The following is a 27,434-nucleotide window of genomic DNA, read 5'->3' on the forward strand; positions in this document are numbered from 1 at the left end:
GCAGGGGGTACCTGTCACGTGCGCGCGACAAAACGAACCATCTTTCTTTCTGCGGAGCTACGTGTCAATCGTTTTCATAATCGATTGTATATAATTGTATACATGTTTTTGTGCGATGTGCTACCCATCTGACTGCCCGATCTATTTTACCAGTGTATTAATGATGTGAGAGACCGTGATAGAGCGGTTAAGAGTAGTGGTGGGCAAAGCGAGGCTTCGTGAAACACTGAAACAGTCGAAGCAAATGTGTCGAAGCTTCGAAACGTTTCGAAACCTCACTCTACAGTGACATTTAGTGGTCATTTTTTATATATATTGCACTGAAACAGCTTCAGCAAAGAACGATTGAACAAATTGAGGGATTAAACCCCACTTTGTGAAAGTAGAATTCTTCAAGTAACATAGTACAGTGGTTAAGGTGTCAGACATCCATGCAGGAGTAGTAGGTTTCGAAGCCAGTCAGTAGCAGTTGTTTTAAAATGCTTTAATACCAGTTGGTAATGCTTTGCTCTTGTATCGTTTTGTTTCAACATTGGTCTGATATCCGAATAAACAATTTGTGAATAAATATGTCTTGTTTTTGTCTTAAAACAGGGTTGTTGCTAGATCAAAAACGGTGGCCTGAAGTTATCAAGAATTATTTATATTATTCATTAAATTTCCCATTTATTGTATTTTATTAATGTCTACCCAAACCCTAAACCCAACCATACTGTAAAAATATTTATTATTGTTTTACAGTGTTACAAAAATGATGCTAAATTGCTGGCGTAACTGTAGCTGTATCCTATTTAGGCTACACAAAACAGAAACATGATTAAAATACATAAAACCATGATTTCGAAGTCGGGATTCGAACCCAAAACATCATGCTAAGCATAGAATCAATAAGCAAACCCACAGTGCTCTAAGCCATTTGAGACAGAGATAGTTTGGAGACCTTGGCAGTCAAATTAGGATTCACCAGGTCTCGAAACGTTTCTAAGCTGATCGATGCTTTGAATCGCTTTAGTCACGTGACTAGGTGTTTCGAAACACTTTAGTCACGTGACTTGGGTGCTTCGGATCATGCTTCTGTGCAGTGATTCGAAACACTTGCGCTTCGGGATCTCGACACTGTGTCAAAACATCAGTTTCACGTCAGCCATCCCTAGTTAAGAGCAGGCCAACGACGTTTCTGCTAAATCATAGGTATGTATGTCTTTTTTTATTGTCATCTAACGTTATATTATTTGATATGTTGGCTTTGATGTGCGCGTGTATCCTAATACGGAACTATTTGTTATAATTTAGCCGTGAGTTACTTGTTTCGTGCACTTGGTTTTGGCTATTTACATCAATAAAAGTTTAGAGTGAATGTATTTGAAACAAATAGCGATTTCAATCGAGTCATTTGCTTTAATAACTCACGATTAATACAATGAGTATCATATAACATACCAGATCAGGTATCCAAGTCAAATATAACATTATGTCCTGTTTATCTAGATTGCTGTCAGCATTGCGCACATCATAACCTTTTTTCCCTTCGAACCAGAGCCAGTGGAACAAACGGTGACGTGTTTAACTGTGTAATTTGTGTGAAAATCTTGTGATTTTCATGTAATTCATTGCTTGATTTGTTAGCTCGACTAAATGTCTATCATATTCAGACCAACTTGCTTTAACAGTCAGCTAGCTTTTATTTACATAAAAAATATAAAGGGCTAAATATATATTTTTCTTTCTTTTTGCTCAAAAGGACTGAAATATTGACAATGACATAATTCAATGCAAGATTTCCTTGAGGAGGTGAGACTTGTTATCATCAGTGAAATTTGACGGTCATTCACCAGCAGATGCAAGAAACCTTTTCTCTTTGCCCAAAAGAAGTTGTTGAGATTTAGCCAGGAAGAAATTAGAGAGAGAGATAACCTGGACTTTAAGGAAGAGGTAAGTCACTATATTGCAATTGCTTTGGTTTCATTCAAGGTAGTAATGATAATGCTAAAAATAACAAACAACATTATTATTATAGGTAATTCAAAATACATCTGTATTCAGCATTTGAACATTTAAATATTTACATTTACATATATATATATATATATATATATATATATATATATATATATATATATATATATATATATATATATATATATATATTATGTGTAAAAATTAATATGTATGTTTTTTTTGTATATTGTAGATCTGCACAGAGTTTTCTCAGATCTGTAATGTAGATCTCCTGAGACAGTTAATCGAGTGACTTGATAAATATACAGCACCTCTCCTGAAACTCTACAGAAAAGAAGGGATTCAATGGGTCCAGAGATGGATACAACTTTAAACAAGATGGATGAGCAGGTACTCATTAAGATTTTTTTTTTTCTTATACACCCGTCTGATGTTTTTAACATGTGCAACATATTTTGTCCTGTCAAGAATTTCATGCTCAGGTAATACAGTCTAATAAAACGTAATTGCAACAATTTAATTGTCCAGCCCTTTTGCATTAATTTTAATTGTGTCAAGTTGTGTTTTGATTGTGAGATGGAAGTAAGATAAATAACAGATGTTTCACTTGTTTTGAGTGACCATTTCAAATGAATACATTTAAAGAGGAAAATAGAAAATAATAGCTGTAGTTTTTAACTCAAAGTAATTGTCACATGAAACTAAACATTTTTCTAAATTTGCCAACACAACCATTATCAAATTCCATTGTATGGAAACCACAAAATTCTTTTTTAAAAATAAAGCCATGTGTTTTTTCAACAGCATGGATAAAATACTATGCTCATTTAAATGTACTAAGTACATTTTTACTTACAAAACAATAAGATTGTAAAACACCCTTTGTAAATGACTTTCCTTTAGGTCACTGATATTGTCACCGATCGAGAAAGAGCAGCTCTTGAGGGATTGCCAATTTTTCTTCGTAAAAATTCTGCTTGCTTTCTCAAGATATGTCTGGTAAGTTACCCATTTTCATACCCTATTCTACATTTATTAATCTGCTTGGTAACACTTTTAATAGCTGCACGCTATAAATAATTTATTTAGTATTAGCGGATAGTTAATTTATTTTCTGTTAAGCATAACTCTACATGAAGTGCTCAATGATTGTATTTTTTTTAACTTTAATGATTCATTTGTATTACTAATTTAAGTATTGCATTATTTACAAACCAGTTATTTGGTCAGTTGGTGTTTTTAAGATCATTCAGAATGCTTAAGTACACGATTAATAAACTATTCAAATTAACATTTAAATATCCTAATATTAAGGTATGTAATAATAGTTACTTTGTATGTTAGTATATGCTTTATGAGCTTAACTTCATCCAGTTGTGACCTAATCTAAAGTGAGGACTATTTATGCTTTATAAATCCCTTATGAATGACAATTAAGGGCTCAGTTATATTCTAAACAGGACAATAAACAACTTTCACAATTGAAACTGTATCAAATAAAAGTAAATCTTTGCAATTTTATGTAAAATAAAAGTTTAAAAAATTGCTAAATATTAAAAAGTTGTCAATATATTGTTCAATTATTATATATTATAGACTTTTCAAAGTGTTACTGTTTGTATGTACGAAAGTATTACATGTTTTTATTTTCTTTGCATAATAGTAATAACATTAATAAGTAGTAATTAATATTACACATCAATTAATTTTCCCATTACTTAATCTCCTATAAGGACACGGACCCTGAAGACCACAGCACCAGAGATTAAAGGATTGGAATCTTCACTGTGGTGGAAGATGATAATGGCACTTCTGCATCCCTGCAATATGTGATGAACCTCGCTAAAATCTTGGAGGAGGCCATAGTACTTCAGGATATCACACATCTGCCTGCAGCCTTCGCTTACTTGTTCAGCCTCTTGTATAGACTGAATATGGAACACCCAAAAGAACTCAAATATACTTTTTAGGTGATTCAGCATGTTTTATGGAGGTTGGTGGCACATGATCTGCGAGAGTTCAGTTCATTCATTCATTCGTTTTCTTTTCGGCTTAGTCCCTTTATTAATCTGGGGTCGCCACAGCGCAATGAACTTGTTTTACGCAGCGTATGCCCTTCCGGCTGCAACCCATCTCTGGAAAACATCCATACACACTCATTCACACATACACTACGGACAATTTTAGCCTACCCAATTCACCTGTGCCACACGTCTTTGGACTGTGGGGGAAACCGGAGAACCCAAAGGAAACCCACGTGAACGCAGGGGGAACATTCAAACTCCACACAGTAACGGCAACTGACCCGTGACCACTTCCTAATGTGCCACTGTTTCAATGTTTTGAGGTCTGTTTTTGGACTTTATGTACTTTGTTGACAAAAGTGCAGTACACTTTAAAGACTGTATGAATGGAGTGGCTTTTAGGGTTTACTCTGATTTGATGATTGTATATTCACCTGGTTTGAGTGTTTAGACACACTAATAGCTTGGTTTTAGTAAGGTTGCCAGTTATTTTATGTTGAGGCAGTGTACAATCTTTTCAAATCTGGAAACATTCAGTACTAGTTGTGTACAAACTAGCCCAATGCTGAACACGGCTAATGTCAAATGCTGATTTTGTATGCAAATGTTTTGGATTGTGATTTGAACACAGTTAAAAATAAAAAAAGTGAATTGACTATTCTTGTGTATTTAATTTGAATCCTAAAAATTAATAGTAAATGCATAATGAATCAGTTTGTTTTATTTTGTTCAGTAAACTAAAAAAATCTTGTTGGGTAAACATAATCATTTTTGTTCAGTAAACAAAAGATCTTGTTGAATAAACGTGAAAATTTTTGTTCAGCAAACAAAAGATCTTGTTGAGTAAACATGATAATATTTGTTCAGCAAACAAAAATATCTTGTTGGGTGAACATGACATTTTTTGTTCAGCAAACAAAAATATCCTGTTGGTTGAACATGATATTTTTTGTTCAGCAAACAAAAATATCCTGTTGGTTGAACATGATATTTTTTGTTCAGCAAACAAAAATGTCTTGTTGGGTTAACATAATATTTTTTGTTCAGCAAACAAAAATGTCTTGTTGAATGAACATGATATTTTTTGTTCAGCAAACAAAAATATCCTGTTGGTTGAACATGATATTTTTTGTTCAGCAAACAAAAATATCTTGTTGGGTGAACATGATACTTTTTGTTCAGAGAACTAAAGAATTCAACAAAATATTTTGAGTTCACTGGTCTTCAAACCCTGTTTGTTGAGTTAACTCAAAAAGCTATGTGTGATAGGTTGCCTAATTATTTTAAGTTTACTCAACTTTTTTTTTTTACAGTGCAGGGTTACACCCCTACTCTTTACGAAAAGTGGGATTTTTAATGACCTTGGTTTTACGTCTCATTCGAAAGACTGATTAAGTGGTAATATCTAAATTGTATTTATCTTATTAAAACATATCTAAACAAATCTGATTTAAAATGACAGTTAGATCTAAAATATAACTATTTGGTGTAATATTAATTTAAAATATATTTAGAGTAATATTTCTTTCGGTAAAAGATTGTAGAAAGATTTATTCCTGATTTAAACTTCATCTTGCACATTGATGCAAAACTTTTACCATAATAAATACATATGTTGTAATGAAATAAAAACAAGATTTTATATTACTTTTAAATGAATTGTACAACTCGAAAATCGGAAAAAAAATACTTAAAGGTGCTAATAATTTTCACCTTAAAATGATTTTTTTTAAAATTAAAAACTGCTTATATTCTAGCCGAAATAAAACAAACAAGACTTTCTCCAAAAGAAAAAAAAATATTATGAGACATACTGTTAAAATGTCCTTGCTCTGTTAAGCATCATTTAGGAAATATTTAAAAGAGAAAAAAAATTGAAAGGGGGTTAATAATTCTGACTTCTACTGTATATTTTTTAGCGTAAAGCAAAATCCTTTTCATTTTTTCACAAGGTATATTAATATTTCAGTATAATGCAGTATAATAGTTAATATTTTGAATCTAATAAAATGTTAATTTAGATGCTATTACTTTAAATAATACAAAACACTGAGCAAACATATTTACAGTAGCACATAAATTAAATGAATAATTAAAAGTGTAAACATGTCAAAAACAGTAATAAACATAAAACTGCAGCAAACAGTCAAGAGAAGAGGAAAAAAAAAGTTTTGAGGCGCTCAGATTAAGGAAAGCTCATTCTAGTTTACACATGTAGAGCATGTTGACAAATAACCCATGAGTAAATTCCCCATCACTGTCAAAACACAAAAGCCAGACTGTTTTTAAAGATAGCAGGCAGACTGGGGAATTCTGGGGAAACAGAGTTTACAGAGGAAAAATCAGCTTTCAAACGCCTTCGACTCGGAGAACGGCTTCTTCCGAAAGCTAAAAGCCCAAACCGTCTTTGACAACAATGAGTGATTTTGAACACCTGGCTCTTTTAAGTCTGCGGCAATGACAAGCGCATCTGTGCTGAATGCGAGATTAAAGCTGCGCGTTTCGCTCTGTCCATTACAAACAACACTTGTGGGAGCTGCTGGAGAAACTCTGTTACTAATACATGCTTCAGGATTTGTATTTGCAACAAAGGCTGCCTTTTAAATCGCTGTCAGAAAACATACGGCTATCAGTCTGTCAGTGCTGCGAGAGGGCAAAATGGCCGACATTTCATTATAGTGAGGAGAGGAAATTGAACATGATCATTATTTAAAAGAAAGACTTTAGAGTTTCTGTTGTAAGCTTTTATGTAATTTAAATACAGAATCATGTGAACAAAGCTGGGTCATTCCTGTTATATGGTACAGTATCTTTTCCTTTAGATATAAATAGTACTTGTGTTGATACTAATTTGTCATTTTATCAAATATTGTGGAGGGTGCAAACAAAAAAAGCATAAAAGAATAACTATTAAAGTTGTGTTGTGGTTTTCAAATAAACAAACAAACAAATAAATAAATAAATAAATAAATAATGATTTTATTATTTATTATTATTATTATTATTATTATTATTATTATTATTATTATTATTATTATTATTATCATATTATTATTATTATTATAAACATATTTTGGGGATTTTGGGGGATTTATTGAGGGTATTTTTTCCATGTAAGTGAGAATCATAAATTAATTAAATAATTATTATTATTATTTTATTATTATTGTTATTATTATTATTATTATTTATAATTTTAGATTCTTACTTGAATGGAAAGAAAATTTCGATAAAAAATTATAAATAATAATAATAAACTATTATTATTTATTATTATTATTATTATATACATTTTTTGGTAATTATTGGGGGGATTTATTGAGATTTTTACTCTATTTAAGTGAGAATCTAATAAATATATAAATAAATAATAATAAATCATTTAATATTATATATTATAATATTATATTATTATTATTATTATTATTATTATTATTATTTTTTTTATTATTATTATTATTATTATTATACACATCATAACAATAAAAATGAGCATTATAAAGAGATTATTCCCAAATAATTAGATTAGATCATTAGAAGTAATCAAGATTTAAATAAATCTAAAACCTTACACTAAAAACATGTTTCATATTTAAAATAAAAGAAACATCTATAAATTCAATAAATCAGTTCCATAAATAAACAAAAATAAATAATTTGTTCACATTATTTTCATAATTAAATTGATAAAAGAAAAAATATATCAATTAAAGTTATGCATTTAATATTGTATCCAATTTCTTACATATTTTACTCAACGTACATGCTGCAAGAACACAGGAAAGGCCCAATTTAGCTAAATAGTAACGAACTGTTAAGTTCATAAATGCTTTTGCCTGGGTGATCTCGCTCTGATCTCTGTGTTTGAGCAGAAAGTGCATTAAAGCGGTGTGATTCTGCAGTGTCATGAGGCAGACTGAGGTTTTATTCAGACAGAGCAGATGCGCCTCAGGAGCTTCAGCAGCAGACAGAGACTCCAGAGAACATTCTGGGGCATTGTGGGACATGTGAGGGAGTTTTTACAGTCTGCTCCTCACACACACATACACACACACACACACACACACACACACACACACACACACACACACACACACACACACACACACACACACACACACACACACACACACACACACACACACACACACACACACACACAGAGAATATACTGTAACTGCTGGATAGATTTAGTCAGCATAGATCCAGAGTAACATTGTAAAATTGTGGAAAAATCCCCTCACTCAGATCCACATGATATTCAATGACCAGACAGTTATCCTGTAAAACTATTTCACGCTGAACCAATAATATGCATTTTTAGAAGATTTAAGATTTAGTTGATTAGTATTTTAGTAAATTTAAGAACAAAAAAAATTGTTAAAAAAATCAATAATATAATATAATATAATATAATATAATATAATATAATATAATATAATATAATATAATATAATATAATATAATATAATTCCGCCCAAAAAACAGAACAGTAAAAAGCAAGTTCTTCATTTTAAGACTGAAGCTTGAAAAAATATGTAAAATACAACAATAATGTAACTGACAGGATTAAATGTGTATAAGAAACAGAAATGAATTCATAATTAGAACAATATTCCCATTTAGGACAAAAGAAATTAAATCTTTTTGAATTTACAATTATAAAAATACATTTCAAAAAGTGTAATTTAAATAGTTTTTAATAATTTTAATGCTGGAAACAAAATTATATAATAGCAAATAATATGATTACATGTAAATATATTTAGGTTTTGATCACGTCTTGTCTAGTAAAATAAACATATAGACAATAAATGAACTCACCAGCACAGCACACACTGTCTTCCAAGGTAAAACACAAGCACAAGCCAATTAATCTACCAGAGGCAATTAGAGCCATTCTTGAAAGAGCATCAAATGAAAAGCTTCGTAATTTTTACCTCAGGTTTCATCAACATGTCTCGTGACTGATGGATAAGAAAGTGCAAATGTCACTTTGGAAACTGCTACTTCTTTCTTTGTGTTTCTTTGAAAAAAACGAAGGGTTTTGACTCTGCTCTCTGCAAATTTTCTCTCAGGCTATCTTTACACTAGTGTGCTTTTTTGGTTTAAAATAAAAATGAATCTCGTCCATACTGGCATTTTTATTTCAGAAAAGCTCTTCATCGATGCTGCATGGTCAAACTTAAAAGTCAGATGCTAGAAGTAGCTATAAAATCATAGTACAGTACAGTTATTTTAGAAAACACCATTTAGGAGTTTTCATTATAAACAAATAAAAGATTAATAAATTACATGTAGAAAAAAGGAAAAAACTTACATTTAAAGAAAGGTTCACCTTTTTGTTTTACTCACCATTTACTCACACTCAAGTGGTTCTATTTAATTTGTTTGTCTTTTACATAAAACCAGATATCTTGAAGATTGTTGGAAAAATATATATAGAGGTCATAGGCTGTTTTTCCAACATTACTCGTTATATCTTCATTTTTGTTCAAGGAAACTTAAACAAGTCAAGAATAATTAAATTATTATAGAATTGTATGGGGTGGAGGGGGATATACCATTCAAGTAAACAGCAAATGCTTTACCGGTGTTGAGAAAGGAAAGGGACAAGTAAATATATAGTTAAAGTACACAACTATACATATACAATATGCATCTAGTATTAAAAAGTCATTAGTTTAGTTTTTTTCTTCTTCTTCTAAATAAGGATATTTGTTGTGTGCAAGATTCAGAATCATCAGACATAAACACAATGAATATAATAAAAACATACCTTTTTTGAAACATGTATTCAGAGGACACACGACCACTATCATCTACCACTGCAATTTACCCATCCTCAAATTCAAACACAACAGCCCACGAGAAAGCGGCCTTAAGTAAAACGTGTACAAGGCTGATTCTGAGGTTAGATACACAGTAGTGATAGGAAGTTCGGGTCTTTAACATGAACTGACAATCCTCCCATGTTTAGACTCAACATATCAAAAATATGTAGTCAGCAATCATAATTTCAGTCAGTTAAAAACCTTACCATGATCAGAAAAAAATCTTACAGTTAAGTTTTCCAACCAAACTGTAGCATGATTGACCACAAGTTTAAATTCCATTATCACTTTCTGTTTTGAAATAAACTTACGTTTATTCGCCAGACCCTTTGATTTAAGTCCTCAGCTTACTTCAGTTACAGCAGGTTGTCATGTACTGTTTGTATTTGGTTCACCATCAATCACGCATGTGCATTATTAACGGTTCACCGCTTCTCAAATCTGATCTCAGTGTGATGTTTTAATGACTGAATAACATTATATATTGTTTATTTCGAGTCAGAAGGGGTATTATACGTGTTAAAAGGTAACTTGCTAGTGGATAAAAGTGCTTACTGGAGACGCAAATTGTTTTAAATGATTCAGTTTGATTTGGTGAACTAGTCATGGTGAACTTGCCACAGCCATATCACCCTGCAGCCCAAGACCGGTTACTCACTGAAGCTAAGTAGGCCTGAGCCTGGTCAGTATCTAGATAGGAGACCACTAGGGAACACTAGGTTGCTGTTGGAAGTGGTGTTAGTGAGGCCAACAGGGGGCGCTCAACCTGTGGTCTGTGTGAGTCCTAATGCCCCAGTAAAAGTGAAGGGGACACTACACTGTCAGTGGGTGTCGTCTTTCGGATGAGACGTTAAACCGAGGTCCTGACTCTCTGTGGTCATTGAAAATCCCATGGCACTTCTCATGAAAGAGCAGGGATGTAACCTCGGTGTCCTGGCCAAAGTCCCCCTTACAATCATGGCCTCCCAATCATCCCCTTCCACCGAATTGGCTCTTTCACTGTCTCCCTACTCCACCAATAGCTGGTGTGTGGTGAGCGCACTGGCGCCATTGTCCGGTGGCTGCCGTCGCATCATCCAAGTGGATGCTGCACATTGATGGTGGTGTGGAGAGACCCCCCCCCTCATGATTGTGAAGCGCTTTGGGTGTATGGCCATACACAATAAATGCGCTATGTAAAAACACATTACATTACATAGTTCAATCGGTTCACTTAGAAGATCTGGTTAAAAAGATTTGTTCGTGATCACTAATACATAAATAAAACGCATTATTGGGCACAAATGTGTTAAAGGAATTATTTTAAAGTATTTAATGCTGTCATCATGCTGCTGTCATGTTTACTCTTGGTTTTTGTCGCAAGAGCAACACCGAGGATGACTGGAGGAGAACCACCTCAATCTGGCCAATGGCAGCAGGATTACAAACTCTGAGGTGCAATTCGGACCAAACACCTGCAGCGCGAAGTAAATAGATTTACATCTAAAATGTATAAAGTAAGATTATGTAATAATACATTTACATTTATTGTAAATCTTGATTTTTGCTATAATTTTAGTTTTGAATGTATACAATACAGTTTCAGTTAGTAGTTAGTTCTAGTTTTTTTTTTTTTTTTTTTTTTACTTTTTTGGTTAAAATGTTAGTTTTCTTTTTATTTTTAATTTTTTTATAATAACCTTTCATGCAAACGAAAAACAACACTCAGCATGAGGTCATGTGATCAGGGCTTGGCCAATCAAGGGCAGAAACACAATGATCCAGAATTGTACATTCACCATAAAGAATTAACCCTATTTGTTAAGAAAAATATACTGTATATTTTGAGTGGAACAGAACAGTGGACAAGCTTTTGGACCAACTACTTCCTCAGTCATTTCATCACATCCTCTATATATCTTTTATAATTAACTTCCTACCATTTTATAGATCAATTAGACAATTCATATACCATTCAAAGATGTTGCATGCACATAAAAGAGCATTATATTTATTTTTTGCGGAATTAAGTTGATTAAACATAAAACAATTAACTTGTTACAAAAAACATCAAGAATTGTGTTGGTTCAGTTCATTTCAAATGTGCAGTACAAGAAAATCTTTTTTTGCAGAGTACCGAAAACCATCCAGGCTACTTTGAAATACTCATTTAAACCCACATGATTTTGCAAGACACTATTTCTTTTTGTTAAATGTTATAGGAGGGATACAGTATAATATAAAATGGGGCCATTTTTAAAAGTCTCAAAGCAATGTGGATCCCAAGCATAACCGTAGCAAAGTTGTGTTTTAAAAAATAAACACACTAGTGTAAACGTAGCCTCATTGGAGCTCTAGACTGTGAAGTTTGTTTTGTGTATGTGTCTAGTTTGTTGAGGAAGGTCGCAGTGCATTGTGCCAGTGAATGGAGGTCAGAAAGAGTTGCTGTTAAAAGAGTGTGGGAGCATTGCTTGGGAGAATAGAAAGGAAAGGTGTGCAGAAACAAACCTCAGTGGTTAAAATGTTTTGTTCACATTGTGAGCTGACGGTTTGGGCTTGGAGGTGTGCCTGTAATCATCTACTGTACTCCTGAGTGGAACTGTCGAGCTTGCCAGATCTACACCGCTGCCTTCTGGCATATCATATTCTTGAGGGGAAAAGTAATCAAAGGATCAAATAACACATGCACGCATACGGGCATACATGCACAACAAACAAACAAATAAAACAATAATAAGGTAGAAATATATGCCATATACTTACTGTTGTCCACATTGATTATAATGTATTTAGAAATATTTCTTATTCCCACAATCCATGTATTAAAATGATTTCTGAAGTCATATGTAGGCTAATATACATGCAGTACTGGCTGCTTCTTATACCCATGAGCAAGCTTTAATGGCGGGCATGACTGCTGCCAAGAAGGTAACATAGCTTATTCACAAGCCTCTTGTTTCAAGAAATGGTTCTATATTATGCAAATGTAACTGTTACTCTGTAACTGTGTAGCTTTACTCATAAATAATACATAAAAATGGAAGACTTCTCACATAGACCTTTAATCTAATGTTCACCTATACAGTAGGTGACACTTTAATATGAGCATTAACGCCATGCCACGTCACAACAAGGGCGGAAGAGGGAACATTTTAAAGTGGTGACATCTGTACAATAGTCTGGACTGCAAATCAAAACTATCTATTATTCATCCTCATCTGGTTTAGAATGATTTCTCTGTATACATTACTAACTGAAACAATTCATTCATTTATTTTCCTTTGGCTTAGTCCCCTATCAAGGGATGCCACAGCGGAATGAACCACTAACTATTCCGGCACGTTTTACTTAATGGATACCCTTCCAGCCACAACCCAATACTGGGAAACACAGATATACTCTCACATTCCCACATACACACTCAAACACTATGGTCAAATTAGTTCAATCTAGTCACTTATATCATGTCTTTGACACCTGGAGGAAACCCACACGAACATGAGGAGAATATGCAAACTCCACACAGAAATGCCAACTGATCCAGTTGGTACTCGAACCAGTGATCTTCTTGTGAGGTGACCAAAGAGATTTCTTTTATTATTATTATTATTACTTTATTTTATTTTTGTTGATTTCCCCTTTTCTTATGGTGGCTGAGAGAGCTTAACATGCTGCAGTTTAAAAAAAAAAAAAAAAAACGTGTAATAACAAAAAACACCAGCAAATTGAGAAAAGATCTTCATCTGTTTGACAGCACACCTGCTGCAAATTGTCACAACACAAACACATTTTTATAAAAAAAAAACATGCTGCATTTTCACAAAATGCAAACAAATTAAACGCGCTTCATTTTCTCACAACGCAAACATTTTACGAAAACGCGCTGCATTTTCTCACAACACAGCATAAATGTTCCAAGCAGTGCTAAAGACAAGAGCATCGGGATATTAAAATAAACAAAAAAAAAAACTCACCTTTCAAAGATCACCTACAACTTTACAGTGCAATAGTCATGACACTTTCAAATGCAAAATGCAGCGTGTTTTCATTAACTGTTTGCGATGTGGGAAAATGTGCATGTGTTGTGAGGATTTGCAGCACGTATGCTGTCAAACAGATAAAGGTATTTTCTTAATTTGCTGTTGTTTTTTGTAATTGCATGTGTTTTCTTAAATTGCAGCACGTTAAGCTCTCTTGGCCACCACACTTTTTTTTATGTTCAACAAAATCTTTAAACTGTTTGTAAATAAATAGACATTCAGATGAGGAATCTGTGGTGGAGGAAAGTAATTTGGCAACTTCTTCTCACAAAAGTACTTTTGAGACAAGGCACGGTTATTTTTATGTTATAGTAAAACACATATGTGATCTATCTTTTTTTATTCATTTACAGTTTTATAATTTAAAGGACTGACAAATCCTAGTGTACACATTCTAATTAATGAGAGGAATTTAAATAAAAACATTTTAGTGTATTCATTTTACACTGTTCATTGCTTTCATTCAATCTTAATTTCCAAAGAAATCTCCAAGACAGAAGCAAAGCCTGTTAAAATGGTCTGGTGGAAAGAACAGTAAATGTCATGCTTCTTCTGACTCAATGGGGGAAATTGATAACCATTTAGGATCCTACTTGTGCGTAAGGCATGACAGCGAGAGCCCGACAAATCAGATGATGAAAACTTCATTTTATAATTTCTGAGGTCTCAATTGACCCCCGCTGAACGGAAGCGCTCCAAATAGAATATCAAATTGCTAAATGTGAAATGAGGGCTTAAACCTAAATATTATTTCAGAGGGCTTTGGCTAGAGAAAAGGACCTATCTGGAAAGGACATAATAAGCTAATTATTTTGCCAATCAAAGTCCCCCAGGAGATTTTTTTGCTGGGCCTGGATGTCCCATTCAGTCCGGTATTGAATCTCCTGACTGTGAAACCGGCCCGCATTAATCCCTGATTGGCCAAAGCTCTTCCTACACTCCAGATTTTAACGAGATAGAAAAGGGACAATGTGCTAGTTATACTTTGTTCAAAACCATCTGGACTTTATGAAATAAAACGATTTACCAAGGACATTTCAACAGCAAGGCGAGAGTTTAAAAGGACGGAAAAAGGTGCGTGATTTTGAATCTCTGTAACAGAGATTAAAAACTTGAAAAGAGACTTTCAGAGGAACAACCTTAGCAGAGTTTATTGTCCGTGTGGTCCCACAATTCACAGATTTACCGTAGAGGTAAATACAATTCATCTTTGACCCAGCTTATCATTAATAATAACCTTCCTGCATTGGCATAGCATAAAGCATCAGCCTTCGAAATAATTAAACCATTGACGTCTCCATGTTGTTCCTCTTCACAGCCTTTTGAGTAAATACTAAGGCAACAATGGCAGCTTCTATAAAGCCCATTCATGCACCTGGGCTTACAGAGGCCAAAGAGGTCGTCAAGGTCAAAATTTAATTTCACATCCATGTGCTAAAGGAGAGCCTGCTAGAATGCACACAAAACAGGCAGTTGAGCAACAAACAAGCACACGGTTAAAAAAAAAAAAACATGTATTCACTCAGAGTTACCAGAAAGGCTTCACTGTGGTGAATAGAGAGTGTTTATTATATGATTGCACCAACAGCATAGAGTCAATATGCATATGTGCATGTTTTTTTTGTTTTATGATTTCTGCAATGCAGATTTAATTTAGAATCCGCTGAACTGTATTGTAGAATCCAGGAAAAAACAAAACGATGTTCAATGTCACAGAATTTGCCCATGCTTTCAAAAAACTAGACATTAATTTTGGTAACTATGAAAATAGAGTTCTGAGAAATTAAAAACAGAGGCCTGCTTTACTTCAAAAATGTAATTGATCAGTAATTTACTCACCCATAAACCATCACATGTGTTATGCATCAGTAAATATAGCTTTTAAAGCTATAAGAAGTCCACCCATTCATCCTGAAAGTAATCCATATCACTTTCTCATAGGGCTGGGCGACTTGGCGTAAAGTCAAAATCTCAATTAATTGAACATTTTTACTCAATTACAATTAATGAACAATTATTTTATTTATTTATTAAATTTTTTGCTCTCATAGTTTACTGACAAGTTTTGTACAGTAAATATTCGCAAATATTACATATGAGAGATTTATGAATGAAGGGAGCATTACTTAATTTTAAACTAATTGAAGGAAACACACACTATCTATTATTTATGATAATTTATTGAACATCAACATTGAAGAGCTGATAACAAGCCGACCAATCACAAAGCTTGCGATATGCATCGTTGCAACATGTAGTTACATGTAGTTACCTTTTTCCAGTGTTTGGTAGTTACACTTTGAAAGGTGCACTTGCACCTCATGCATGCACTTGACACAGAAGTATAAAGGTTAATGCACACTAAATCAGAAATTTTCGTCTGTAATTTTTGGACGTTGAAAAATTTATTTGACCTCGAGTTCTGTTGCATTTTTTACTTAATGGATTAATTAATATGCTTCAAACTTGCATGCAAGGTGCGTGCAAGGTTTGTTTATGTGACAAATTTTTTGCATATTAATAATAATAAAAAAAACGCATACAAATGTTTCGAACTTCAGCATGCAAAGACCTAAAATTGGCCTATAGGAAGGTCACATGACTCCACATGCAGTAAGGAAAGTGATAAAAAATATTTAAAAAAAAAACGGAAAAATTTGATCAATATAGGTTCTGATTGTCGATCATCCACTATACCAACTTCATAGTTTATACAACATTAAAGATCATTTATAAACTTTACTCAGTAATAAAGGTAGAAATGCTGTCACTGGGTTGGTTCCTTTTCAATACACTTTTGTACCTAAAAGGTTCACATTGGTACCTTAAAGGTACTGTATACTTTTGTACTTTAGATAGTAATATGAAAAGGTACCACCCATGACTGCTTTTGCACCTTTTTTTCTGACTTTGCTTCAGATGGAATTTATACAGACTGCAGTAGTATGTACTCTTTTACAAGCTTTAAAGGCCATCTAAAAACATTTACTGCCATTGCAAGGCTGAGAATGGATAGTATTTAATAAAGCACAGACTATGCTCATCTGATGTAAGAAACGCATGTACACCTAGGATGGCTTGAGAGTGACTAAATTAATAGATAATTATAATTGTGGATAAACAGTTCCTTTAAAATGAAATTTTGAAAAAAAAAATAAAAGAAAATAAATGGATTTTCCAGGATGTAAATAATGGACACATTGATTATTTATTGGGAGCAAGGTGGCGCAGTAGGTAGCAAGATCGCCTCACAGCGAGAAGGTCTTTGATCCGATCCGATTTCGGTGTGAAGCTTTCTTGTTCTCATGGGTTTCCTCCGGGTGCTCAGGTTTCCCCCACAGTCCAAAGACATGTAGTATAGGTAAATTGGGTAAGCTAAATTGTTCGTAGTGTATGTGTGAATGGGAGTGTATGGATGTTTCCCAGTGATGGGTTGCAACTGGTAATGGCTGCTGAAAGGGCATCCGCTGCGTAAAACATATGCTGGATAAGTTGGCGGTTCATTCTGCTGTGTGGACCCCAGATGTATAAAGGGAATAAGCTGAAAATGAATGAATGAATGATTACCTATTGTATAAGATGAAGATAACACAAGAAAATGAAACAGTGTGCACCCAACATGCACTCATTGCAATCTGATTCAACATGTTCCAGTGCACATGCTTGTTTTGTACATTTATGTGTTTGTCTATTAATAGACATAATTCAATTGAACACACTGACAACCTATTAGCTCCATATGTTTAAGTGCATAAAAATGAGGATCATTCAAGCACATCTATAGAGTCTATAAATGACAAACATAATGCTTTCCCAGAAACCGCAGCCAGTGGTGTGTTGGAACAGGAGGGGAAAGCTTTTTAGCTTTCAGCACAAACACTAGGTATCACTTGAATATATAATATAATCTGAGCTGACACTGGAACCAAAGCCTCGGTTATTAAGCCCTATATCTAGCTTTTCCCGAACCAGACCTTCTCCGGACAAACGCTCTCAATCAATTTCTATCCAATTGCTTAAGTCACCACAGCAGCGTAAAACATCCCTCGCCACTCCCGTTTTCACCCGAGATCCCAACACAGCGGTCGTAAAAGTGCAGTTAGCCAAATGTTCTCAGGATAATAATATACCCAATTCAATATCGTATGCTAACGTCCTAAATGAGAGTGCGGTGGGGTTATTCTCCACCGAGGCACCGGTGAAATATTATTCATATACCAGAGAACAATGCAAACAGATTAAATGTATACGATAAACATGTCCTCCCCATTCGTGAAATGACATTATGGTATTTTCTTGTCATGTAGCAAATGGGCAAATGGAAATGTATCTGTCAATTTTAACATTTAGACAAACAAAGAAGATTGCTGGATGTGTGCAGTCTTTTTTTTTTTTTTAATTAACATGCAGAGGCAGCTACAAGTAAGACATTTGTATGTAAATTACCCTAGAAGGTTAACAATGGGCTTGACGGTGCTATCAAAACAATGCAATATTTGTTTCAAAGACAAGTATAGCCAATAAGCTGCTAGTTGTAGCCGTAAATAAAGTAATTAATAAAATTTATCAATTTAAAGTTAATTTAGCCACCACAAAATGAATGTGGGTCAAAAGAAGAGACATCCTATTCTGGTGCCTGCATCAAATTATAAGGCAAAATAAATACATTTAATAAGCACATTTAACAGTTTGTAGACATAGATAACATTTGGGAAAATAAATATTGATGAAATAATGTTTCATTATCATATACAGTATTGTCCCTGTTATACTCACCCCCCTAAATCTTACTCCCATCTGAGCTATGGCACTAATCTAACCACTCTAGTCCTAATTGCAGCACAAAGAGTAGGATTTGAAGCCAGCATGGTAGACCAGAGCACTAACGAATGATAAAAAGGCTTTAGCGTCAGTCGCTACTATAGTGGGGTGAGGGGGGGAAAGTTTTAGTTACACAGTTCTTACTAGCAGACCTCTGTTACAATCAGCCTCTAAACTTCACTGCCTTCCCATCCATGACACTAATGTAAATCCCAACAGTTCTACTCGTACCACTCTGAACAGGATTTGAAGTAGCATCTCTGGCATATAATGCTAGCCTCAGTCCCATCTTGGTCATGACGATATGACCTAAACACAGCTCCACTTGTCATGTTTTTTACTTTTGGCGAGAGGGGTGTTAAGTGGGGGCTTAACAGTTTAAGCACTGAGGGGGTGCTTAAAACAAATTTAACTGAAATAAGTGAACAGCATACAAATTCCAACAACTTTTTTATATACAGTAGCTTTGCCTAAGATTGTCGACTTATGTTGCTGTTCTCATCTGAGCTATTCTTCAAAGTGTCTGAATTTTGCGGTCTATTTGAATTTAAATTCATTGTGTGACGGCTGTTGATGTGGTGAAATATTATTCTTAAACTGGAGAACAATTCAAACAGATTAGATGTTTAAAAAAAACAAAAATGAAAGCTAATTCACACCTAATTTATAGCTCCCCTATAATGTTGATTGTTAATAGGCTACATATTAAATACTTTCTCTGTATCTGCATCATTGAATCTGATTAGACAATTAGTATCTCATTCAAAAATGACCAAAGATTTTCAATAATTTTCTTATTTAACTCTTCTTTTTACATTGTGTACTTAGATAACAAAAACTATTTGGTAATTTTTTTAGCGTGATGCTAATGGACTAATATGATTCAATGATCTATGCTAAGCTAAGCTAAAAGTACTCCCACCAGACCATTTGCCTTATGAATTTTCAATGGTGATGAAAGTAAAAAATAAAACAGAAAAAACATTGGGAAAATGTGCCGGGAATGAGCAAGTTTCTGACAACACCTGCACCATGTAGGATTTGAACTGGGCAGCCACATTAACACACTGACAACTGTAGCCTCTAGTGCAGGGATGGGTAAACTCGCTCCTGGAGGGCTGCTGTCCTGCAGAGTTTTGTTCCAACCCTAATCAAACACACCTGAACATGCTAATTAGCGTCTTCAAGATCACTAGAAAGCTATTGGCAGGTGTGTTCGATTAGGATTGAAGCTAAACTCTGCAGGACACCAGCCCTCCAGGAGCGAGTTTACCCATAGCGTCAATTACTAGTGTGGCTCTAGAAGGCAAGGCCAGCTAGGTTTACTTGAACAGCTCCTATTAACTTCCCTGCAAACCTCCCTCTTACCCGGGTCACTGCACCAATGGTCTGAACTGGATTCCAGCAGCCGTCTCTCACATAGGAGATGGATGTGCTAACAAGGACAGTACAGATGAGCACCCTGTAGAATCAGTTAAACAAAACATACATAAAAATTTTAAGTGTCATATAATCTCTATTTGGGATCCTATAGACCAGGGGTGCCCAAACTCTGTCTTGGAAGGGTGGTGTCCTGCAGAGTAAAGCTCAAACTTGATTCAACATACCTGCTGGAAGCTTCTAGTTTAACTAGTAAGAGCTTGATTAGCTGGTTCAGGTGTGTCCAATTTGGGTTGAGCTAAACTCTGCAGGACTGATGCTGCATCCCAATTCACATACGTATACTACGTTATATAAAAGTATGTAGTTTTTTGTGAAGGAAAATTATATCCTTTGAGTGTGTAACAGAAAAGTATGCTAGCTTTGAGACATGCTACTTCATCATTAACCGATCGTTATTTTGCTTAGTTATGAGCTCAGTCAAGCATCCACACATTATCCATGTTTCTCATGTATTTATTTTCCTATACTTACTGGAAAAGGAGAAGCAGGTTAATCTCCCATTCACGAGTCTTTCATGCAGAGTAATCTCCTTAGGTGTTTGAATAATTATGCATTCAGACGTTAATGTCCAAACACGTCTTTGGACATTGCAGATGAAATATAACAGAGAGAACGTGATCATGGAAACTTTACCGAAGCCTCTGTACTTGACGTTTGGTCTTGCACATACATCGTGTTTGTAGTTTATTTGCACTTTTCACCCGCGCTTGAAGTTCTAATCAAATTCACATCCACGCAATGTATTGTGGGCAATATCAGCGGTTACAGTATGGACGCTTCTACACTTACGATTTTTACCGGAAATAGTAAAACATTAGGGATCCTTTGGCATACTCTTTAACATACTACAATTTGGGACATACCAATTCTATTTTCAAACACTTTTTAGAACGGATAGTATGCAAACTGGGATGCAGCAACAAAGTTTGGACACCCAGACACTCACACCTAAAATAAACATCACTGGCTATGTTCCCATCCAAAGATACAAATTAAATTTATGGTCAAAATTGGAATATTGCACAAAACAAAAAGCACAATTTCCATCAAATGAGAGAATAAAATTGTCACTTCCTGATAAACTAGCGCCAAGTATCAAATAAAAAAGATGAAGGAACTGTGAGGCATTTTACTTACATAATAAAACTTCAGAAGACGAAGTTGAAACACAATGAATATGCAATGTCTTTGGGAGGTGAGAGACTGTTCTTTGGGAGTGCAGCCAATCAAAACAGATTTAGGAAGTAATAATTTCGAACCAGTTTAATGACAGAATTTGGCTAAAGGATTTTAGAATGACCAAATCAAATGGTTTCTCCATTAATGCTATATCTTATCATGACAATTTTGGTTATCACATATCATATTTGGAAATCACATGACTTTTCAAATTTGTTTTACATTTATGCACATCTTGGCATTTTCATTAGCATTTTTTTTTGTGTGAAATTCCATAATGTGCATAAAAATACATGGATAGAAACACAGCTACTGAAGCTAGCAAATGTAATCACAGACATGCATAACAGAAGTCGAAATGAAACCACAGACACGTTGAGTGCAACACAATCAAACATATTCTCCCAAGCTGGGAGATATAGTATCAGCAAGTGACATTCCCAACGGGTACTCGAGCGCAAACACGGCCATATGGAGCCTCCGCACCTCTCATTACGAAAGCGTGACGGGGAGAAATTATCACCGGGACCAGATTTCATCAAACATACTAAACTGGTGCCAAGGCCAAACATCAGATAATGAAGACGCAGCTCAAATGGGACGGCGCCACAGACAATTAATTAAGTAATTAGGCTAATGACTTCTTTACTCAAGTCCTTTTCCTTTGGCTGTAGATATGAATTAATTAGCACGGGTAATTAAATTAAGCAGGTTGTAATTTCACAGCTGCTCATGTCGGCCTCCTCCCCTCTTTGCTCTGGGGCTAATCAGTGCTAGCTCCAGGTGGGAAAAACACTCAGTTTCATCTCTGATGTCTTCTTCAGTCAAGCCCTGGCATGCCACCAAAAACCCCACTCATATGCAAATGGAGCGTGTGTGTGTGTGTGTGTGTTCATGTGCCTCGCACATATGCACAGGGAGCACTTTGACATTTGGAGATGAGAGGCTTCCTCAAAGGCCTTGAAAGCTCAAGCTCCCCATGCAACTACAGAAAATGAGCAAATAAAATAAATCACATATTACTGAATGATGTCAATAAGGGGCTTGATACAAGCATGGCATCGATGAGCCTATTATAATGAACTAGAGCCACTCTCGTTCCTGGTCTGTACTACAGATGCCAGCAAAATCATTACATATAACAACAGGCAGTGATCAAAGACCCTGTGCGCGAGGAGGAGAGGCATTTGCCTCCTTTAGAGAAGGTATGGGAAGAGTCTACTGCCTGTGTGTCGGCAAAAGCTGCTCCATTAAAACACTTTTGACTCCCTTTCATTCTAGTCTGGCTTCTTCGAGCGCATGGATGTGGAGGAAAATTCAGATGTCTAATTTTAATATGTGACAACTGATTGTAGCATGCACGGTTGAACGCGTTGCGCTAGCGTATTTTTCAATGTGGGCCAATTGATCAGATGAGCAGGAAAGGCTACTGGAAAAGCAGCACAGCAGGTGAGTGAACGATCAAACAAAATTGAGTTTTTCTTCAATTTAGTTTCATTTATATAATTAGGAAAATGTTTTCTGTTTAATATCTATTTAAGTTCAATAATAAAGTCCATGTTAATGGAAATACATGATTTTCTCTTTTCACAGATTAACGTCAACTCAATATGTACAATTTAAACAAAGTGGGAATCAAGAAAATATGCGAGTTTCAAACACTTATGCAAAATGAAAACAAACAAATATCTTTCAAAATAAAGAAAACAAAAACAATAAATTACGATAAAAATAGTTTGTAGTCAATATTTTTTCTTTGGCCCTGTGATTCCTGTTCAATTAAATCACACGTAGAAGGTAAATTGCATTATAATGAACTACCTCAAGACATGGGCGATTTATAATTGCAGCAAACTGTTTGGAAGCATTAAAAGTGTCCATGTAGATGTCCAAAATCTTTACACGTATTGATTCTGTTCAGATGCATGTCACTGATGAGAAGATGTCAGATTTTTACTGTATGATGAAGAAAATGCCCTTAAACACCTAGCAGGCACAAGACGTCAAAAAGACGTCAGACTGATGTTGTATCCCAACATCGTGGGGACATTGCATTGTGCTTGGAAATGAAAATTGGGTTGACTTCAGAACTCAACGTCAAGCCGACAGGTGAGGTTGTCAGTGTCCAATGTGTAACCTAAAATCAACCAAATATTAACGTCTAATGATGTTACAGCTTGACGTTACCACATTTATCAGATGTTGGATTTTGGTTACCATACCTGACTGACGAATAAATGTCAGTACTTGGCATCAATATGACATTAGTTTAAGATGTTGGCTCGACGTTGGATTTTGGGCACTTTTTAACACAACCTAAAATCAACCAAATATCAATGTCTAATAATGTTACAGCTTGACGTTGTGTGGGCTTTACCACTATGACATCTAACAGACAATAGATTTTGGTTGCCATACCTGACCAATAAATGTCAGTATTTGATGTCAACATGACATTGGTTTAAGATGTTGACTTGACCTTGGACTCTATTCACTTTTTAACACAACCTAAAATCAACCAAATATCAACACCTAATGATGTTACAGCTGACCGTTGTGCGGACGTTACCACTAGGATGTTTATTAGATGTTGGATTTTGGTTGCCATACTTGATGAATAAATGTCAGTATTTGATGTCAATATGACAATGGTTGAAGATGTTGGCTCAACGCTGGATTTTGTTCACTTTTTAACACAACCTAAAATCAAGCAAACATCAACATAATTTGACGTCGATATTGGACATCAAAATAATGTTGTGCTTAGAGGCTGGCCAGACATTGAATTTTGTTCACCTGTCGTCACAAGCTAAATCTAACCTAATTTTAACATCTTATTACGTTGTGTGCCTGCTTGGCAATAACTAAATGCACTAGAGAAAATTACGTTTACAGACATCCACAAATTAATGTAAATGTAACTATTCATACTTTGAGTAGTATTTACAACAGATACTTTTACTCTACTTCCACTACATTTTTGGGCAAGTAATAATACTTTTACTTAGATTTGATTTATCAATATTCTTTACACCACTGTTCAAATGTAAGCAAAAAATTTAAATAAATAAATAAAAAAAATAAGTCAATTCAACTCAAAATACAGGTTAGAATTCAATATGCACACTTTCAACTGTTACACTGTTCAGGTGAATCGTTTCACTGTTTAAAATATTGTAACACTGTTCAAATGAATCGTTTTACTGTTCAAAAGATTGTTACACTGTTCAAGTGAATCGTTGCACTGTTCAAAAGATTGTTACACTGTTCAAATGAATCATTTACTGTTAAAAAGTTTGTTACACTGTTCAAATGAATTGTTTTACTGTTCATTTTTTTCTTTTTTGATTGTGACCAATTATTAACAAATATACAATAAAATAAAAAGAAATAAATTAATAAATTGACAATAATATCAATACTACTGATAATAATTATAATAATATGAAAAACTGGTTTTAAAAGTCATGTAATTACAAATCAAAAATAAATATATAAAAATTGTCTGTCTGTCAGTCTATCCGTCTAATCTTTCTTTCTTTCTTTCTTTCTTTCTGGCTTTCACTTTATAATTTCTTTATCATTTACAAACATTCAATTGGTTTCCATAACCTTAAAATTGTATATAGTTGGAGAACGCAAGGTAGTTTGTGGAATAACAATATTTAAAAATTAAATTAATAGAAAAAAATAATAATCTATTGATAAAATAATTACTGAAATGATTATTATTCACCAATTATAATCATGGCAGTCACAGATTCCAAAATTAATTATTTGCAAAGGGTGAGTAACGCTTTTTGTTTGTTTTGTCTTTGTGTGTGTGTATTTACATAATGGCAATACAATACTTAAATAAGCCAAACACTTCAACCCGAACATCTCGAAAACAGTATAAACCACTAAATAATGACATCACATCAACCTTGGTGGTAATGTAAAATAATGTATAGGCAGAGGAAAGGAAAGAGTGTGAAAGACAATACAGACAGATCATAGTAGCAGGATGGTAGACGGAAGGATATTACACATGCAACAACGATTCTCTATGATCTGTAGACCATCTGCTATTTATTTATCTAGGAATGACCGGCACATACAGTGTTCACAGACACATGAATTGTGATGCATGAAATTTAAAGGATGATGATTTTTCAGATTCTCTTTCCTGTTGCTTCCCCATGAGAATGAACATACATCTGGGCATCCAGCCACATTTTGGTGCTTCCAACTACAAACGCACACTGAAACCTGACTTCACTTTTTTCTTCTTCTTTTTGTGGTCTATTCTGACAGAGTTGTTAAAAAAAAACTCATGCAAAGGTTGTTCAAACACACCTCCATCCCAGCATGGACCGGCAATACAGGAACAATTGGTCTAAATGTGTGAAAATGAGCAGGATGAGTGAAGTGGGGCAAAGGTGGGGGGTCCGTCTTTTGGCAGTGATGGAGCTAGTAAATCTAAGTTAATATTTTTCATCACTTTTGCAGATGGAGTTGTATTTTTCACATGGTCATGTATGAAGAAAAACTAACGGTCAAAATGAAAAAGGATGAAAGTCCTTCATGAGTGATAATTTAAAGAGCCTCTATTTTACATGAAAAAGGTTATATTTTGTCATATTTGGTTCCAACAACAGGCTAATATGTATGTAAGGTCAAAAACACTTTCATTGTCTCATAATTTGCATTTATTTGACCTAATTATTCCAACAACTCCCATATGATTCCTTTAGGGATTGATTTGTTCCCAAACCCCTCCTTTGTGTTAGGCTAATCTACGCTGATAGGTCTGATGATCCAGTGGGTTGTGATTGGTCGACTGGGTTCAGCGTGAAAAATGCCCACTATGGCTTTGAAGTAGCACACAGAGTGTGTGAAAGCCCAATGAAGAAATGCAATAAAGGAATGCAGTGAAACACCAGTATATTACTCTACTCTTAATCCATATCCCAAGTAATAACAATGACACACATTCAGTACTAATCCACACAGTGGCAAATGTTGAACTATTTTGAAAATTGACTGCCCCGCATGTGTGAGGAACAGCTGATCGTGACCAGAACAAAAACAATTGGAAGAGGATCGTAAGTTCAGAAACACATTTAAATTGGTAAAGGAAGAAGCACGCATCATGTTTTAATGTGGCTTTAGACACGATATGTGAATAGCTCCTAAAGATTTAACCTGAGCGATGCATTTCAAGCACTGATCTATAATAGATACGTGATTACAAGCCACACAGACTGACTACAAGTTACAACACACTATCAAACACATAGTTTGCAAACTGCAGAAAACGAGGCAACAATTTTAATTACACTTACGTGTTATGATCCGGAAGAAGAAAAAAGTGGTCCATATGAACTGTGACAAAGTCCCTGTCAAAGTCTGACAAAGTCTCTTACATAATAGTCTTTGCTGCTCTGTCCTTTAATAGCAAATGGCCAACGAATCCCACATTGCAGCGTAGGTTATTGTATCCAAAATCAAAAAATAAAAGAACAGGAACAAACACAGCACTAGGTTGGCTATACTGTGGTATTGTTGTGAAAATGAACTTTAACCCTTTATTCCCCACAGCCGAATCTCCATCTTTCAGTGATCATCATCTTCTTGTCACGATCAGTCACGTGATCCCCCACACTCCCACACTAGTATCTGAAGAAAAAGGCACGTTCACGTTTTACCGATACCGGCACTTCATATTTGGTGATGTAGCGTATCGACGACGACGTGTTCAAGCAAAAGATACGAACTTGACATGACTCATGTATTCAACTCTAAGTCGACTATTTTGTTAAATAATCAATAGTTTTGAACATGGTGCAAATTCATATTTAAACCTCAGCTGGATGTTTTCATTCACTTAATGCTGTTACACACTGTATGGAAGGCCATTTTCAAAAACCCATAATAGGGTCTCTTTAAGAAAAATATTACTGTAAGCACTAATTATGCATTACACATCCAATACATGGCATTCACACATCAGAAGAATTAATTGTGAGTCCTGTTTTAAAGTGCAAACCACTGGGGCTAGATAATTATTTTACATATTAGTTTCACATTGGCAAGGTCTTGAGTGGATTAGATTCAGATTTCAATTAACTTCCATACATATGTGGCTTGTACAAAATCAATAAAACATTTTC

At 34.6% G+C, this 27,434-nt stretch overlaps 1 protein-coding gene and 1 long non-coding RNA gene across 6 annotated transcripts in view; one reads left to right on the forward strand and one right to left on the reverse strand.

Moving 5' to 3' along the window:
• The window catches only part of LOC147831059 (uncharacterized), a 185,456-nt gene that overhangs the window by 70,341 nt on the left and 87,681 nt on the right, over window positions 1–27,434 (reverse strand). For 2 of the 5 annotated variants that reach the window (XM_087309543.1, XM_087309544.1), the window contains one exon: window positions 20,026–20,119. The exons of 2 other annotated variants lie outside the window; for them this stretch is intronic. In XM_087309543.1, the coding sequence (XP_087165669.1) occupies window positions 20,026–20,119 (94 nt within the window). Of the gene's footprint in view, window positions 1–15,386; window positions 17,378–20,025; window positions 20,120–27,434 lie in introns of those variants that run through there. One more of the 5 variants, XR_015524991.1, reaches the window with a different exon arrangement.
• LOC147838052 (uncharacterized) lies at window positions 1,792–4,639 on the forward strand. Its single transcript, XR_015524995.1, has 4 exons — window positions 1,792–1,932; window positions 2,192–2,349; window positions 2,863–2,958; window positions 3,693–4,639. It is a non-coding gene; the product is annotated as an uncharacterized LOC147838052 (long non-coding RNA).

Source organism: Danio rerio, chromosome 24 (genome assembly GCF_052040795.2).
Source record: "Danio rerio strain M-AB ecotype USA chromosome 24, GRCz13ab, whole genome shotgun sequence".
Taxonomy (NCBI): Eukaryota; Metazoa; Chordata; class Actinopteri; order Cypriniformes; family Danionidae; genus Danio; species Danio rerio.